At 40.4% G+C, this 18,046-nt stretch overlaps 1 protein-coding gene across 15 annotated transcripts in view; it reads left to right on the top strand.

The window, feature by feature from the left end:
• Positions 1-18,046, top strand: part of EXOC2 (exocyst complex component 2) — a 203,072-nt gene that overhangs the window by 115,226 nt on the left and 69,800 nt on the right. For 14 of the 15 annotated variants that reach the window (XM_044773364.2, XM_070515744.1, XM_070515756.1 and 11 more), the window contains 6 exons: positions 406-531; positions 4,772-4,896; positions 12,548-12,613; positions 12,787-12,944; positions 13,351-13,472; positions 14,870-14,931. In XM_044773364.2, the coding sequence (XP_044629299.1) occupies positions 406-531; positions 4,772-4,896; positions 12,548-12,613; positions 12,787-12,944; positions 13,351-13,472; positions 14,870-14,931 (659 nt within the window). The remainder of the gene's footprint in view (positions 1-405; positions 532-4,771; positions 4,897-12,547; positions 12,614-12,786; positions 12,945-13,350; positions 13,473-14,869; positions 14,932-18,046) is intronic. The other variant, XM_070515753.1, reaches the window with a different exon arrangement.

The following is an 18,046-nucleotide window of genomic DNA, read 5'->3' on the forward strand; positions in this document are numbered from 1 at the left end:
AGAGAAATTATTTTTTATTTTGCTTAGTAAATGTTTTATTTAAAAGAATGGAGGGGCCAGTCGGGTGGCATAGCAGTTGAGTTCACATGCTCCACTTCGGTGGCCCAGGGTTCACCAGTTTGGATCCTGGGCGTGACCTAGGCACCGCTTGTCAAGCCGTGCTGTGGCAGGCATCCCACATATAAACTAGAGGAAGATGGGCATGGATGTTGGCTCAGGGCTACTCTTCGTCAGCAAAAAGAGGAGGATGGGTGGCAGATGTTAGCTCAGGGCTAATCTTCCTCGAATAAATAAATAAATAAAAGAATGGAACGATTGAGCAAGAAATAACTCAGCAAAGTAGTCCATTAAATCAGCTAAATAAGGATAGATGTAATATATGGAGGTGTCGCCTCTGTCCTCCAGGTACTCCAGGCCTTCACAGTCCCATGATCGACCTGGATAACGATGTGCGGCCCTCGGTGTTGGGTCACCTTAGTCAGACGGCGTCACTGACGAGGGGCAGCAGCTTCCAGTCCATCCGGGATGATAGTAAGTATCTCTAGCCCCACTTTGTTTTTTAAATTTGTGCTTGTGTAATTTCAAACATTTTCTCTTGGAAAATTCCATAATTAGTTGTGTTACTGCCGTTAAGTATTACCAATCATCATCTCTTCTACTTATTAAGCAGCTACCCAGTAATTAAATTTAAATAATTAAAATGAATTTTTCCCTGTACATTAAAGAAATGCTATATGATTTTTTAATAAGTTATAGGGCACAGGTCAGTGTTTAGTTTCCTCTTCCCTTTGCCTCTGTTGTCTAGAAATTGTCTGCAGGCCATAAGCCAGGTTGACGGTGGGCTCAACATGTGTTTCTCTTCCCTTAGGGGTCACAGTCCTGTGCTGCCTATTGTCAATGTTTGAAAACAGTTTTTTTTTTTTTTTTTTCTTAAAAAGATTTTATTTTTCCTTTTTCTCCCCAAAGCCCCCCGGTACATAGTTGTATATTCTCCGTTGTGGGTCCTTCTAGTTGTGGCATGTGGGATGCTGCCTCAGCGTGGTTTGACGAGCAGTGCCATGTCCGCGCCCAGGATTTGAACCAACGAAACACTGGGCCACCTGCAGCGGAGCGCGCGAACTCAACCACTCGGCCACGGGGCCAGCCCCGAAAACAGTTGTTTTTATATGTATTTTTTCTCCTCATTTTCTAGTTATTTATTACTGGAGGTCAAATCCAATCCTTATTACTTCAGTATGGATAGAAGTGGAAGGAAAATAATTCATGTTTAATTTCCCTAAAATTTTTACTTGAAATTAGAACATTAGGAAGGATTGCTTACTGGAAACAATAGGTGTGAATAAAGTTGTGGAAGCTCATTCTTGACTTTGTGATCAAAGCAAAATTTATGAGACTACGTACTTTGTGATTTTCATTGAAAAAAATTGGACATTCCTGCCATATCCCCTTAGTTCTTTTCATCAGTCTTAGGAAATAACTCTTGAAGTTTTTCTGTCGGTGATACAGCATGTGGGAATTTAACTAGGACATGGTGGATTCAGTAAAAAAGAAAATCCAAAATAATTTTTCAGTTATAATAATCAGAATTTGAATGAGTTAGACAAGGAATGAGGGAGAAGGTCTCTCCTTACACACATACGTACATAGGCATAAAGAGTCTGCTGGTAGTAGAGAGACTAAACGAACCACGGACTGAGGACTGCTCTCTCATTGGGCAGGAGGCTGCAGGAACCTGTCCGCTTTTGAAGAACCCTGATGAGTGCCAGCACGTTTAAGTAACTGCAAGACTTCCAGCTCAGTGTGGTTGTCTGGCGATACTGTTGAGCAGCTGTATTAACACTCCATACTGTGGTGAACTCAGACAAAATAATTTTACTGATTAATCTGCCATAAAAAGATTCAGCTGAAGGAATCTTTTAGGAAGCCTTTTGGAATTGGTTTATGTTTTTATTTATATTTGTCCAGGTGCTTTTCCTATTTTAAAATTGTTTCAGTTAGAATACTTATTAATTAATGGTTTTAACAAGAGAGAAGCTGAGTTTCCTTTGTTTATTTTGTGGTTTTTAGAGAATTTTTCTGGTAAATTTGTGAAAAGGCAGTGTCCACTATTTTTCTTTGGGATGGAGGCATTCTCCATGACAGACTGATCTTTGAGGCTGAGTGGATACGTAGAAAATCTCTGTGTATGTGGAAAACAAGGATGGGTGGTAAGCCAGCCCAGACCACACAAAGAGCTTGTCCGACTTCAGAGCCAGTGGGGACCTGGGTTTCGCTTATGTTGCTTTTACTTTGATTTCCTAGCAAACAAGCCCTGCAAAGAATCTGTGACAAAGGATGCCAGGTGCGTTTCTCACAATATGGATGTGCAAAATAATGGTCAATATAGCTGCAAAGTGGAGGTCAGATCTCTTGCAACATTAATTTGGGGGAAGGTACCATGTACGAGTCTGCTTCCTACCATATGAGGCAGGTCTTCCAATACTTCAGATTTTAGGTTTTCTTGTCCTATTTCTTACCTTGTCATTGGCCCATAACATACCGGCCTGGGGCTTACGCTGTGTAGCGTGCTGCCTGCCATTTGGAAAGCAGTTAGTGTTTATCTATACTTAGTGTGTCTGTTTCAGCTCTGTCTCCAGATGAAATATACCTCTTATCTCATTAGACTCATATCACATACGATTGGGGCTCCTTTCGTTGGCTGTCCATTCAGTTGTAGGCTCTGTGAGGGGGAGACCTGCCCTGTTCAGCGTGAGTGGTGAGGAGCATAGACCTTGGGGTGCAGCCGCAGGATCAGCGCACTGTGAACAGTCAGTAGATAGTGGCTGAAGGAACAAGTACACATTTACGGTGTGCCCCAAATAAAGAACCATGCCGTTCACATAGGTCACAACTGAATTTAAAGCTTTTCCCACAGCTCATAACATAGACAAAGGGCTAATATGCCTAATAAATAAAGAGGCTCTACAGGCCGCAAAGAGGAAGTCTGAGTGGTTCTTAAGCATATGAATAGGTACTAGCTACACAACCTTGTTCATAATAAAAATTAAAAGGCAATGTAATACTATAGTGACATATCCGTTTGGCAAAAACCCCAGGTGTTTGTTGTTTTGGGTTTTGTGTATTTGATTTGTTCATTGGCGAGGTTGTAAGGAAGCTGCCACTTCCATTGTTGCTAGCGGGTATGTAAATAATCCCTGTAGAGGATTTAATGATACCTGTCAGAACTACAGCTCCGTGCGCTCTGGGACCAGCACTCCCTGTTCTGAGAATGTGTTCTACACTCTTACTTGTACATGTGCTCAATGATGTAGGTAACAAAGTTGTTGGTTGAAGCATTATTTTTAACTGCAAAAGGTTGGAAACTGTCTTGTCCATTACAAGGGGACTTGTTAAATTATGATGCACCCAAAACATGAACTGCTATGTAACTGTGGGTAGAAAGGGAGGAAGCATTTTATGTATGAATATGGAAGAACTCCAGGATCCATTGTTAAATGAAAAAAAGCCAAGTGTCAAAAGAGTGTGTTTAGTTTGCTTTCATTTGTGTAAGAGAGCTTCTGGGTGGTGAGTGGAGGATACGTGTTTATTTTTAATTGTGTATATAAAAGACATTTCAGAAAGAATCACAAGAAACTAGTAACAGTGGTTTCTTGGGGCCGAGGTTGGGAACTGGGCACGTGGCAGTGAGGGTGGGCTCGTGTGCCCCTCATAGACTTTTCACTGTACACTTTTAAGTTTTCTTTTCTAACCATATATTGTCTCTTTAGAAAATTACTAAACATTTTAGAATAAATAAAATCCACCTTCCCCCACTAGAATAACAACAATAATAGCAGCAACAGAACTTTCTGCCTAGGAGTGTTCTGAAGGGAAGCTGGCAGTTGGTGAAGGAGTTAATGAAAGCCCCTTCTCTGACTTGCCTTTGGAGTTGTTGAATAGAAGTCAGAGGTGGGCCCCGAAGCGTCCTGATCATTACTGTGAAACTGGGCAGTTGGGGTGCCTGTGCCCTGCTCCTGCTGGAGGCTCTGAGGCAGCCCAGCAGGGCCAGGCAGCAGGGCTCGGAAGGACGCGGACACAGGAAAGAGTGCGGTGAAGATGGAAGAGACTGGAAAATGACTAATGCTCACTGAATTACTACATTTGGTTTTGTTCCTGTGAACCTATTCATCCGAGAAGAAACCTCTAAGAACTCATTTCTTGCTTACTACAATAACTGCATTAAATGATATGTAGCCAAAGAGGCATCAATATTTTTGTTTTTTCTTAAATTTCTTTGTTATGGGAAGAGTTATTCATTACATGATTGTGCTTGAGTATGTTCCTTTCTGATGGCTTGATTCCTCACTGAGTATTTGCCACGTAGGGTGCATGGTTGCGTCTCTAACAGGTTGACAGTAACCTCCCATTTAATTGTTGGCATGGGGCAGCCCTGCCCTTGCCTGACTTTTTGAAGAGAAGTATAGCATCCTGAAGACAAGGCTGAAAAGCCAAAGCACCCTCATCTTTGAGGCTCCCACTTCTGCTGCTGTGCCCTCCTGCTCTGTCTGCCCTGCCGAGCAGAGCAAGGACCTCTGCTTGACATGTGCTCTGTGCCCGCGGGCCTGGGAGTGTGATGTGAGAAAAGGAGTATTGGTCAGTCAGCAAGTTAAAGCTCTGCAGCCAGAGTGGGAGGAGTGGGGCCCGCTTGTTGGGGGGCAGCACTGTGCTCAAGCAGATTTCTATTCCTGATTCAAAACCCTATTGAGAGTATTTTATTCTTTCTTCTCCTTAGCATGGAGATACAAAACTCCCCACCGGGTGGCATTTGTTGAAAAATTGACCAAGCTTGTTTTAAGTCAGCTGCCTAACTTCTGGAAACTCTGGATTTCATATGTTAATGGAAGCCTTTTCAGTGAGGTATGTATACAAATTTGACTATAGATGTAGCAAACTCGTTGTGAATTTCTAGTCTTAAAGATACTACATTTTGAATTGACTGTTTGAAAACCTTGGAGGCCCAAAGCTATGACTATTGTCAGATATGTTAAGATTAGTTAAAAGTGCCATAAAGCCCTATCACTTAATAGCTGTATGACCATGAACAACTTACTTAAGTGTCTGGACTCAGTATCCTCAACTGTGTGAAGAGAATATAAGTGTCTCTATCTCAAAAGGTGGTTGTGAGGATTAAATGAGAGTCAATTAAAGAAAAAAAGAAACAAAATATTTTCAAGGATTCTGAATTGAGTATAATGCCAGTCAGGCCAAATTATGGATGAAATTATTCTGTGTTTGGCTATGAACAAGTGGTGAAACAAGGATAAAATGTTTGTAGCTTGCACACAGGTCAGAAATAATCCATATAGTTATAAAATTTCTTAGTTGGAGAGAATTTAAAGATGCCGTTTTCTGTCCCCCATAGGATCAGCCTATAGAAGTTGTCATAAGCCTTCACATTTTCATAGGTCACGCATTTACTTAGTGCTTAAGCATAATATAATTGGTAGCACAGAAATTAGGAACATTAAGTAATGACTCTGACTTCTGTGTGTAGCACAGGGAGCTCAGACTCATCACTTTGCAGGCTCACTTTAGTGCCCTGTGAAAGGCCCCCGGGTCCTGGAGTAGAGACGTAGTGCCCTTGTCCTCAAGCTGCCAAGGAGGCCACCTTGGGAACCTGGGAGGCCAGCTCTGGTTTCGTGTCTACACAGAGAACTCTTCACAGCCCTGAGAGCTGGGAGAGGTAGGGATCTTCCTGAGGGTGAAGGCTATTTCTTGCATTTTTTGCATTTGTCAACACAGAAAGTGAGTGTGGAAAAGGGCTAAACCGTTTTTGCTCTTTTACAGCAAGGCACACTTTGTGGTTCAGGACCTCCCTTCCTTGGTGGGAAGTGGTTGGGAGTCTTGGTGTTCCAGGAGCCCGTCCAGTCTCATTTGACCACGGACATACAGTCACGGGACTGTTAAAGAAATAGAGCTTGTCTCTGGAGTTGTTTTATTTTTCTTTGTATATTTAATTCTTATTTGCTCACTGTCACTTTTCTTTTAAACCTAATAGATCCTTAGATCCTTGTTTATATGAATGGTTAGTTATCTAAAGCATAAAATTTACTTAGTGCATGAAAAACAGAAAAAGAATAGTGTGAGAGAAAACAAACTCTTTAGTGCAGAACACCAATCTCTTAGGTGTGGGTTATCACTATTTTTCTTCCTTTAACTTCAGCAGCATACCACTTACCATACAGTCATGTGTTGCTTAATGACAGGGATGCGTTCTGAGAAACGCGTCTTTAGGCGATTTCGTCATTGTGCAAATATCACAGAGTATACTTACACAAACCTAGGTGGTACGGTCTACTGCACACCCAGGCTGTGTGTACTCATCTTATGGGACCACTGTTGTTTATGCGGTCTGTCCTTGACTGAAACATCCTTAGGTGGTGTGTGACCGTACTTTATAAGTGAACATTCAGATACTCTAGCAATAAATAATGTGTGTCACAACTTCCTTATGTCCTTGCTATATTGCTTGGTTATGAAAGGTCGATTGAAAAGTTAACTCTACAGAGAAGGTCCGTCTTCCATAGGATAAATGAGGAGTTTGGCTTGCCTTCATAAATGCCGAGCGGCTTATTAAGCTGGCTGAGGAAGAGAGTACTTTAATTTCAGTTTTTCTGGTCTTCCGAAAAAAGTTTTCTCAATGTTCTGCTTTCGAACATGTCCCCATTGACTCGCATTTTTATTCATCTCAGCTGAATGAGAGTTGTGTGGCTCGTGGTGCGAGGACAGGTTTGGGTTTTCTCGCCCTCTGCCACAGTGGGGACAGCCGCACCACTCATATTCATATCAGGTCATAACTTCCTCCTCTTACCTGCTCCTTCTCTCACTAGATCCCTCATGAAGCCTGGAAAGGTCAGACGCGTCTGTGCCGGTGCCTTGGACAGATAGTGTTCACAGCTTTTCTTACAGAACACTAACTAGTATTATAGTAGGAATGTCCAGTATATATCACTTATTGGCTGTGACCTTATGCCTAACTTGACTTCTCTGGGCCTCCTTCCGTAGGGGTGGTTTGAGAATTAAATGAGTTAACATAAGTGAAGTGCTTATAACAGAGTCTGGCAGAGAAATAAGAATTTTCTCATATTATTTGGAATAAATATTTATTCCATTATTCGAAATCTTACTGGCCTGGCACACAGCAGGTGTCAGTGAGCACAGTGTAGTAGAAGTGAGGAGATCCCGGGCCGGCGAGCTGCTGGAGTGGTGCTGAGTCCCTTCAAGGTGGACTGCCTCGTCTAAAGATCAGTCCCTTAGGAGGTGCGTTTTAACTTAATTATTTGTTTCCAGCCACGTGTTTCATTTCAGTAGGATCGGGTCCTACAGGTGGCCCGCCACATGTGGACAGTAGTTGCCTTATCGAGTCTTTTTAGAATTCAGAAAATTCCTAAGAGTTTTTGGGCTAGGATGTTTTAGTGAAAAGGGAATATATTTTCCTTCCTTATAGGTTATCCTAGTTGTGGTAAAAATGTAAATGAAATATTTGGTTGAGGATGAAAAGTAACTGAGCTACTTCAGAACTTAGGAACAACGTTAGCGCTGAATAATAATGTTAATTAGTTGTACTGAGTTGGATATGACTGTGATATCTCTACCTATTCATATTTATAAACTTTCCTTAAAAGTTTATAGTAATAATTATTAAGTAAGTATAATTTGCTCTACAGGTTTGGGCATGTTTTTCTAACTATTTAGCTTCTGTTGAAAAGCTAGAGAGACAGGCAAGAGCAGTAGAAAGGAATGGAGCAGTTAGGAAAGTGCACCTGCCCGTCTCAGCCTGGGAGTGAGATCCAGAAAACTGATGAAATGGATGCTGGGAGAGCTCGGGGCTTTTTATGGTGGGCTCTTCATCTCATATAAGAAAGCTTTGTAATGTTTAAACACAATATGCTTGAAATTTCTTATTTTTCTTGTTATAGAACTATTTTGTTTTATTAAGAGCCCATCCGTTACAGATTCAGATGGAGTTTCCAACAGTTTAAAAAATAGTCACTTTTTCAAACCAGTCTCGCCCGTGTGAAGTAACACATGTGAATCAAAGCAGTGAAATGCAGCCGTTGGCCTCACCACAAAGGAGTTTTGGTCTGTGTGTGCAGGAAGGAGTTAAGGTTTGTAGTTAACGATATGGCTAATAGTAGGTTAAGATCTCACCTTTAGATATATTTTAAATATGATGTATTTTGAGGTGAAAATTTTTAAAGCATTCAAATAATTTTTAAACATTAGGAATCAGCATTTTAAAAAGTTGTGTAACTCATAGTATGTAAGTTAAAGTGCACTTTATGTTCCAAAATTAGATTTGCTTTTAAAGATAGGGCAAACCTTGCATAATTCAGTGTGTTGGAGATGTTCAACTCATCATCAAATTAAAACAATAAGTGACTATTTTTTGGTTAGCAATTGCAAGAGATATGCCTTACAACTAATTCCCCCACCCCTCCACTTTTCATGAGTTTGGAGACAGGTCCTTGAAGTTTACAAAATTATTCTGTCCAGTAGATGTCATCATGCATTCATTAGCACCTGTTTGGTGGGCAAAATTGTTTGGGCAAAATTTAGCTTTAATTTTGATAAGATTTTTTTTTAAACAATTGATTTTCACCCTTTGATTTAAAAATATTTCACAGAACAATGGATTATGAAATAATCTTCCTCTTGAACAAGCCCACTGTCCAAAAAGTTCAGTACTAGGTACTGTGGTGGATACTGCTAGAAAGACACTACCTGAAAGTCAGGACACTTTGAGTTTACACTGGCATGACCCTTCCCTGAGACAAGTATGCCTTCTGTCAGAGTCTCGTCCCTTCCTTCACGTTGTACTGAACCAGATCTGTGTTAGGATGGTGGTTCTATTTCCAACTATACTTGTAAAGAGACAGAGATCTGCTGTAGGGAATTGGCTCACGTGATTATGGAGGTTAGCAGGTCCCAAGATCTGCAGGGAACAGACTCAAGACCCAGGAAGCACCCATGTTTCTGTCTAAAGGCTGGAAAAGCGGCCAGTTTCCCAGCTGGAGGCAGTCAAGCAGGGGTTCTCCCTTACTCAGAAGAGGGTCAGCCTTTTCCCTTTTGTTCTATTCAGGCCTTCTGCTGCTGGGATGGGGCCCACCCACACTAGGGAGGGCAGCCTGCCTTCCTCAGCCTAGTGATCCCAATGTGAATCTCATGCAGAAACCCCTCACAGACACCCCTAGAATAGCGTTAGCCAGTTATCTCGCCACCCTGTGGCCCAGTCAGGTTGAAACGCAGAATGAACCATCACAAGATCTTCAACACAGATTCCACCTACAGGATTCCAGTTTTCTGTGCCTCTGACATCGCAGTAGGTGCTGGGTTCCTCACAGCGTCTGAATTCCACACCTACAACAATCCTCCCAACCTCCAACATTTATGCAAAATTCTTAAACCTCTGCTCGTCCCTTTTGTTGACATCTGAAATCTCAAGGAGAAGCACTGAGTCTGTTGGCCTTTTCAGGAGCATGTCACAGGGTTGTGCCTGGCAGATGCCCTTCAAAGGGCCAGTCTCCATGTGGAGACCTAGGACTTCAGGTTTTTTAAAGAAGGCTTTCAGATAAGCCTAGTAGTCTTCAGGGCCCTCATGCTTTCTGAAATATATTCCAGGAGGTCCCGAGGAGCCCAAACCCTAGGTGATCCTTCATTCACCAGATGTTTATTGAATACCCTCAGTAGCCTCTATGTGCCAGGTACTGTTACGCACTCGTGCACACACATAGATTTTACAATGCATGTGTACAATATAAGTAAAGTAGTGACCAAGATAAACATGACCTCTCTCCTCCTGGGGAGATGAATCAAAATAAAGTTTTAAGAAATTATCCTAAATTCTGGTAAAGGCTATAAAAAGAAACAAATAAGGTCCTCAGATAGATTCTCAGTGGGGGGATGGAGGTGAGGGAAAGTCTCTCTGTGGAGGTGATGTTGAAGCATGAGAAGGAAACTGCCCCACAGAGGACCCGAGGGGAAAAGGCACTGGGCAGAGAGGATGCACTCGCAAAGCTGAGGAGAGGAGCTTGGCATGTTTGAAAACAGAAAGTCACAACATCCGAGTGTGCTAAGCAGGGGATGAGGGCGTCAGGAGAAGCAAGAGTTGAGGCTGGAGGAGCAGGCAGGGCCAGCAGACAGGCCTCCGTATAGACCACGGTGAGGAATTTGTGCTTCAAGTGGGTGGGAAACCACGGAAGGACTCCAAGTGGTGGTGTAATCTGACTGCAAAAAGACCACTCTGGTTGCCTTTTCAAGAGTGAATTGTCACGGAACAAAAGTCAAAGCCGGAAAACTATTGAGGCTGTCCAGGCAGGAAACGATGGTGGGTGGATTAAGGTTTTGCCAGAGGAGTTGGAGAGAGAATGAAATAGGTTTCATTTGTAGTTTGGAAATAGTATTGACCTGACTTACTGATAGATCAGAGGAGGGAGCTGAGGACAAGGATTCAGATGTAGCTCCCATTTGGGCTCCCAAGTGAGTAGATATGCCATTTACAAAGTCAGAAAGACTTGAGGAAGAACACATTTGGAGGAAAATATCAGTTTTCCATTTTTAGTGTGTTGGATTTGAGAGATTCCCGTGAGTTATTCAAGAAGACACGTTAAGTAGGCGATCAGAAATTCAAATCTGGGTCTCAGAGGAAAGATTTGGGCTGGAGATATAAGTCTAGAAGTGTGATATTGTGATTTCTGAGAAGAAATATATATTTGGTCTTCATCCCAGTTTCTGGCACAGAGCTCCTAAAACCCTTGGAATTTCCTGAGGAGTGGCAAGCAGGGTCATCATTAGCTTTTCTACACCACAGCCACGCTGTCACCAGAATGGTTATTTTGAATCAGAGCAGCACATGTCACAGAAACGGGAAGTAGGCTAACAGACAGTCAGGGCCATTTGGACTTACCTGAGTGACTGTGACTTGGATGGGAGTCACTTTTGATGTGTCCTCTTTTGCGCTAAACACACAGTGCAGTCGCCAGGCTCAGTCTGTGCTGCCTCGGACGCCTGTGTCCAAGCCGTCCTCCTGGGCTGTCTGTCCCCCTCCTCCAGTCTGAGCCGCTGCCAGTGCTCTCTGGGCCAGGGCAGCCTCCTCCTGCTGGTCATGCTCCTGACGCTAGACCTCTGGTCACTTCTCGCTGCAGCCAGAAAACACTTCAGTCACTTCTCATTGTCTTAAAAATAAAGGGACAAAATCATGCGTTTCTGAGTTAAATCCTGGTATACAAAGAATTTTGAGTGTTATTGGTCAGTGAACTTAGGAATTTGCTTATGGTGAAGTTTGGGTTTAGTTTTTCAAAAACTAAACTTTAGTTCTTTCAAAGCAAAAGTGGATTTCTACAAAGAAAAAATGATAAGAAAAAAAAGAAAAGCTGCACAGTCTAATATGAAATTTTAAAATGAGTATAAACTATAGCCTGAAGGGGTGTGTGTGTCTGTGTATGTTGACTGCTGTTTATCAGGTAGGTCTGATAATTTGCTGAGAACATTCGGCGTTCCTTACCCTTCTTTTGCTCAGTCACGTCAATAATGTTCATCATATAAACCAATTCTACACGCTGTTTCTCTAGCTTATATATAAAATATATATAACATCACCTGTGTTTTAAAATTAACTTAAAGTCAATATCATCATTTATAATGCAATTGTTCTTAGCTTGAAAGTTCTCTTGACATGTCTCTAACCAGTAATGCCTAAGTATATTTAACTTGAAAGGATAACTTTTGCATTATGTTAATAAAATATCAGAATTTTCTTTTACATTGTGTCATTTTGTTCCTGCTTTATTTGGAAAGTTTCCTAAGCTTGCCTTTCTAGGGCATTTTGTATGGTAATATTTAGTCATTAGAAAATTTGGTAATAAGAAGTTAACTGAAACCAGTTGAACAGATTTCTCTCTTAATCAATGTAAGGCAGTCTTCCACACATTACTTTAAGGAGAAAGAAATATCAGAGGAAAGCGTGGCTATCAGACTCTACATGGCTGTAAAATCCCTGAGAGAAGAGCAGTGATTTATAATTTTTTAAAAACAAAATGCCAGATACAATGCTTATGTTCTTACTATTTGTCGGGGAAATGGAATGAATGCTGTCAGGTACTAGACATTAGTCCCAAGTTTACTCTGCTGTTGTCTCTGTAGTAGCTAATGAGAAGTGATGTTGAGAAGGTACTCTGGGTGTGCTGCTTCTAGGTTTAATCATAGAAAATCGTTGATGAAAATGGCATATGAAATTCACCTACAAAAAAAGATGGTTTCAACTTAATACTTAGGTTTATTTATGGTAATTGTACTTAAAGCTTTTAGGAAGATGAATATCTTCTTCTTGGAATATTAAAAGTTTTCTAATTAGTTATCATTTAGTTAGATTATTTCTTACACATTTCTCTTAATCAGATATTAACCATATTTCATGCTCTCTTTATATACAATGCTAAAGCATTTCACATTTTTATAAATTATTTCTAACGACAACTAATTTTTTTTTTTTTTTTTTTTAATTTTTAAGACTGCTGAGAGGTCTGGCCAGATTGAAAGATCAAAGAATGTAAGGCACAGACAGAATGATTTTAAGGTAGGTTAAGGATAAGTATACAGACTTTTCTATAGGGCAGGATTTTCTCCACCAAAGTTACCAGAAGACTTTATCTATGTTCAAGATCCTCGTCATTGTCCAGGTAGATTCCTTTCATTGATTTAATCAAGCGAGTGGCTTTTAATGCAGTTTGCTTGTTCCTTATTGTCTAGAAAATGATTCAGGAAGTCATGCACTGTCTTGTGAAGCTGGTCCGCGGAGCCCTGCTCCCACTCAGCATCTCGGAGGGCGGAGCCAGGCAGCACGGAGGCTGGGAGGGAAAGTCTGAGCTCTCCGGACAGTGGCTTGCTCATGTCATCCAGACTATGAGGTACATGTGGACACATTCTCCTGAAAAGTGGTAGATACTTTCTTATTTTGTTGAAAAAAAGTGAAAGACCTCAGTATGGGCTATGATTTTTAATACATTCAACAAAGACTTTGACTGTGTCCTTTGCTTCCAGTCTTTTCCACAGATCATCTAGCAGTTAAGCTCTTAGACCTTCCTGGTGCTTATGTTTGATGAGAATGTCATACTGGATGTGCATCTTTTTTATTAATTCAGAATTATTATTGTATTATAATGCCTGTTATGATCTTATGTTCGCCTTGTTTTCAAAATAATGTTGTAGCTTATAAGCTTCATAATGAATCATTATAGGATGGCCAAAATGATGACGGGAATTGCTTCCAGATCCCACTATCCTCACTTTGGTTTTGTTGTGTTTGTTTCACAGGCTTACTTATGAATCATTAACTGCCCTCGAAATTCCTAATGACATGTTGCAGACAATCCAGGATCTCATTTTGGATCTCCGAGTACGTTGTGTGATGGTCACATTGCAACACACAGCAGAAGGTATGCTAAGAAAAATTGATGATGTACTAGACAGCAATTATCTGAATATGCCATTGCTTTCCAGCTTCCAAACCTTGAAAATGAGGAAATTGCTCTTAGAGAAATACGAATCTTTTATTTATTTATTTTTTTGTAAGAAGATTGGCCCTGAGCTAACATCTGTTGCCAATCTTCCTTTTTTTGCTTGAGGAAGATTGTTACTGAGCTAACATCTGTGCCAGTCTTCTTCCATTCTACATGGGATGCCTCAACAGTGTGGCTGACGAGCAGGGCCAGGTCTACACCCGGGATCCAAACCTGTGAACCCCAGGCCATTAAAGCGGAGGGCACAGACTTAACTACTATGCCACTGGGCCGGCCCCAAAATATGAATATTTTAGATCATCTATAGCTGCCCAATAGAGCTTTTTTCTTTTTTGGATATCTTTCCAAATCTGTTTACTTGAGATGCCAGACCATGCAGAAGTTAAGATGGATATACTTGAAAAATTTTTAAGGATATAAGAACATCCTTATGGCAAATGTTAAGTAGGATATAAAATGTATATTAAATATCCCAATTTTGAAAATATGTATGTGTATTTTTAAATTTTAATTTATAACTATCAATATAAAATCATAAAGACTGTTAACAGTAATTCTCTGTGTAGTAGAAATTATAGCTGATGCTCATTTTCTTTATACTTCTTAGAATTTTTCAAGATTTTTTACATACAATCATGAAAAACAATAAAGATTATCTTTACAAAGCAGCCCTTTGGGTGTTAAATATATTCAAAAACAATTAAGGACTTTGTTATAAATGATGCATCAGGATTTTAAGTAGGAAGGTCATATCTGTATGGAATTGGGGACACTGTATAATGGAAGGGGAGTGGAATCCAGGTGAGAAACTGAGCCATGTCCTCATAATTTATCACCTCCTCCCCTCAGGGACCGGAGACAGCCTGCAGTGCTAAAGGTTTGGACGTGTGGCATTCCTTTACCCTGAGTCATACTGCCGTCGTTTGGAATGTATATGATTAGAACAGAATCATCAGAAATTTTAGGAAAAAATATTGTATAGCTTACTTTGTACATGTTTAATGTTGTCAAGAGTGCTGAAAAAGTAATCAATCATTGTCTAAAGTTGTCAGTAAACCTAGCCTAGCATTCTCCAAATTGGGCAATGCAGTAAAAAATTTGATTTACATTAATGTTTTACTATAAAAATCTAGTGAATAGTACACATTTAAATCCTTGAGTCTACCAGAATTATATTCTGTCCCTGCTTTCACCAAGTTTTTACAAACCTATATAAAGCAATTACAAACCATAACCTTTATAGATTTTTATCTCTATAAAGTTTGATGAGATAATAGTAATAAAAAGTACTTGTGTGCTTGTTTTCCCTGTAGAAATAAAGAGATTAGCTGAAAAGGAAGATTGGATTGTTGATAATGAAGGACTGACTTCTCTAGTAAGTTTAAATACTTTTCAATGATTAATCATTAGTGTATATTATATTCAAAATAAATGATTTGTTATAGTAATAAGGAGCGTATGTTCTTTGTATTGCAACCCTAAATAGTTCCTGGAAATAGAAAAATACACTTCTTAAAGTCTTCCTTCTTGGGCATTTTTGATTAAATCTAACCACAGATATTTAAAAATTAATAAAAACAGTGGGTTTCTTTTAGAGGGATCTTTCTTCATCTTGTATAACTTACTTTTTTTGTTTGCATTACATTTTTTAATAGATTATGCTTAATTCTAAGTTAGCCAGCCACTTGAATTTTTCAGAAAAGCAGAATAGAAAAAATACGATTGCTGGCCCCTAAGCCAAAACTAAACAAACAACAACACACCTCTCCAGACACAGTCACAGGTCAGGCCAGCAGTTGTGATCATGATCTGCTCATGCTGGAATCATCATGTTTCAGAGGGGACGTTTAGGTTCTCAAAATACCTTTGAAAATAGTTTGGATGATCTATTGTGTTTTCATGTCTCTCTCATGTATCCCCACAACAATCCTGTAGGTGGGTGTATCAGTTAAGATTGACAGTCAGCTGTCAATCTAAAACATCAAGTGACTTACACAAGATGACCATTTCCTTTTTCTCTCACATTAAAGAAGTCGGGGCTGGTGCATGGCAGCTTAGTCATGCAATCAGTGTACTCAGTGTCCAGGGCTCCTTCTGTCTTTCTTCTTTGTGATCATTAGCATGGCTTCTGTCACAGGATGGCCTCATGATCACAAGATGGCCACTGCAGTTCCAACCATCATGGCCTTGTTCCTGTTGGTAGAAAAGTCCAACAGTTTCCCGGGAGCCACAGTTAATTGGACAGAATTACATCTAATTGGACAGAATTTATTCACGTGCCCACCCCTACCTACAAGAGAGCCTGGAAAAAATTTAGTTTCTCAGCAGAGCACATTGCTGGTCCCAATAATTCCTATCTTACTTTAGTAAGAAAAAAGAAGAAGAAAAATTCTGGGGAGGCAACTAGCATTTTCTACCTATTTAGTGGATAAAGAAACTAGAAGAAAATGATTTTCATTTGCTCAAATTTACAAAATAGTGGTGAGTCCAGTTGAGAAGTAATGATCCCATGTAATATTGCTTCATTTCCTCACATTTCTGTACTTCTTATCAACAGTCTTCATTTGAGAGATGGGGAATTTTTGACATGTTGAAATTCTCTCCTTCTATTCCTCCAAAGTTCCAGGTTCTTTCTTAAGTTAGTGTATATATATATATATATATATATATAAGTGTATCTTACTTTACGTAATGCTGTGGTTTAAAATAGCAGTGCCTAATTCCAAATTTTTCTAAATTAAATCATGCTTGAAATTAGTTAGGGAAATGTATTATTATTATTATTTTTTAAAGATTTTATTTTTTCCTTTTTCTCCCCAAAGCCCCCCAGTGCATAGTTGTATATTCTTAGTTGTGGGTCCTTCTAGTTGTGGCATGTGGAACGCTGCCTCAGCGTGGCCTGATGAGCAGTGCTGTGTCCGCGCCCAGGATTCAAACCAACGAAACACTGGGCTGCCTGCAGCGGAGCGCGTGAACTTAACCACTCGGCCATGGGGCCAGCCCCTGGGAAATGTATTATTTTTAACACATCTATTATAATTATATTTTAAAGGATTTACTTATTTTATTTATTTTTTTAATAAAAATTATTTTGTTAATAAAATAGAGGCCATCTGCTTTAACTTATTTGGTTTATTCTATTTTTCACAATTATTTGTATTTAAATACAAACTATCCTATAACTAATTCTGTCACACTAAATATTTAGAGAAAGGAGGTATGGAGCAGACCTGAGATGTGGCTCCTGTAAATACACACCAGACTTCAAGGACTCAGTACAAAAAGAAAGAATGTAAAATATATCAACTTTCTATATTGATTACATATTGAAATAATAATATTTTGATATGTTACATTACATAAATTATATTAAAATTAATTTTTTCCTTTTAGTTTTCTTAATATGATTACTGGAAATTCTAAAATTACATATATGCCTTGTGTTTGTGGCTTGCATTAAACTTCTGTTGGACAGCACTGGTATAGAGGAAAATGTACTGGATTTAGAGTCATACTCAGGTTCAGTCCTTAGTTCTGCCACCTGATGGCCATGCAGTCTTAAAGAAGCCACTCACTTCTCTGCCCCTAGTTAAGGAAGCAGCAGAGTGCTTACTCGCAGTGTCACTGGTTACGATTAAATGAGACACTGTGGAATAAAACACGAAACGACCCATATACAGGATTTTTATTTATTAAATTAACACTTGTAGCACTGGGGCCACTATAATAATCATCCCTTAGGGTTATGTCACGCCCGACTGTTTTCACAGCTGTTTCTTATAACCCTCTCCTGCTTGATGATTGCAGTAAGCCTGGAAGACGGCCCCCGGCGAGGGTCAGACCCATCAACGCTGGAGAGCTGGCCCCAGGGAAAGCCAGGCTAGATTAGGCAGGAGTTACCTTGATGCTTGGCTTCTGATACCTCCTTCAGATCAATCTTGTGCAAAGGAAAGAATGTATACATTCAATTTGAGAAAACAGAGCTGTTTGTAAGGGTTTATGTTTCATTAAAAAAACAAGGACAGACATTCAACAAAACTCAGCCATGAAATACATGTTTGCTTTAGATCCTTCTTTAGGTTAATGTTTCCTGTACACAGTCAGTCCAGAATGTGCTTCCGGGATAGCTGCCGCATCTGTGTCCTAGTCTGTGCGCCTGTGTGCTGGCTGCCGCATCTGTGTCCCAGTGTGTGCATGTGTGCTGGCTGCCGCGTCCTTGTCCTAGCGTGTGTGCCTGTGTGCTGGCTGCTGCGTCCGTGTCCCAGCGTGTGTGCCTGTGTGCTGGCTGCCGCGTCCGTGTCCAAGCGTGTGCACCTGTGTGCTGGCTGCCGCATCTGTGTCCCAGTGTGTGCCTGTGTGCTGGCTGCCACGTCCGTGTCCCAGCGTGTGTGCCTGTGTGCTGGCTGCCACGTCCGTGTCCCAGCGTGAGTGCCTGTGTGCTGGCTGCCATGTCCATGTCCGAGTGTGTGCCTGTGTGCTGGCTGCCACGT

The sequence above is a fragment of the Equus asinus genome, chromosome 8 (assembly GCF_041296235.1).
Source record: "Equus asinus isolate D_3611 breed Donkey chromosome 8, EquAss-T2T_v2, whole genome shotgun sequence".
Classification (NCBI taxonomy): Eukaryota; Metazoa; Chordata; class Mammalia; order Perissodactyla; family Equidae; genus Equus; species Equus asinus.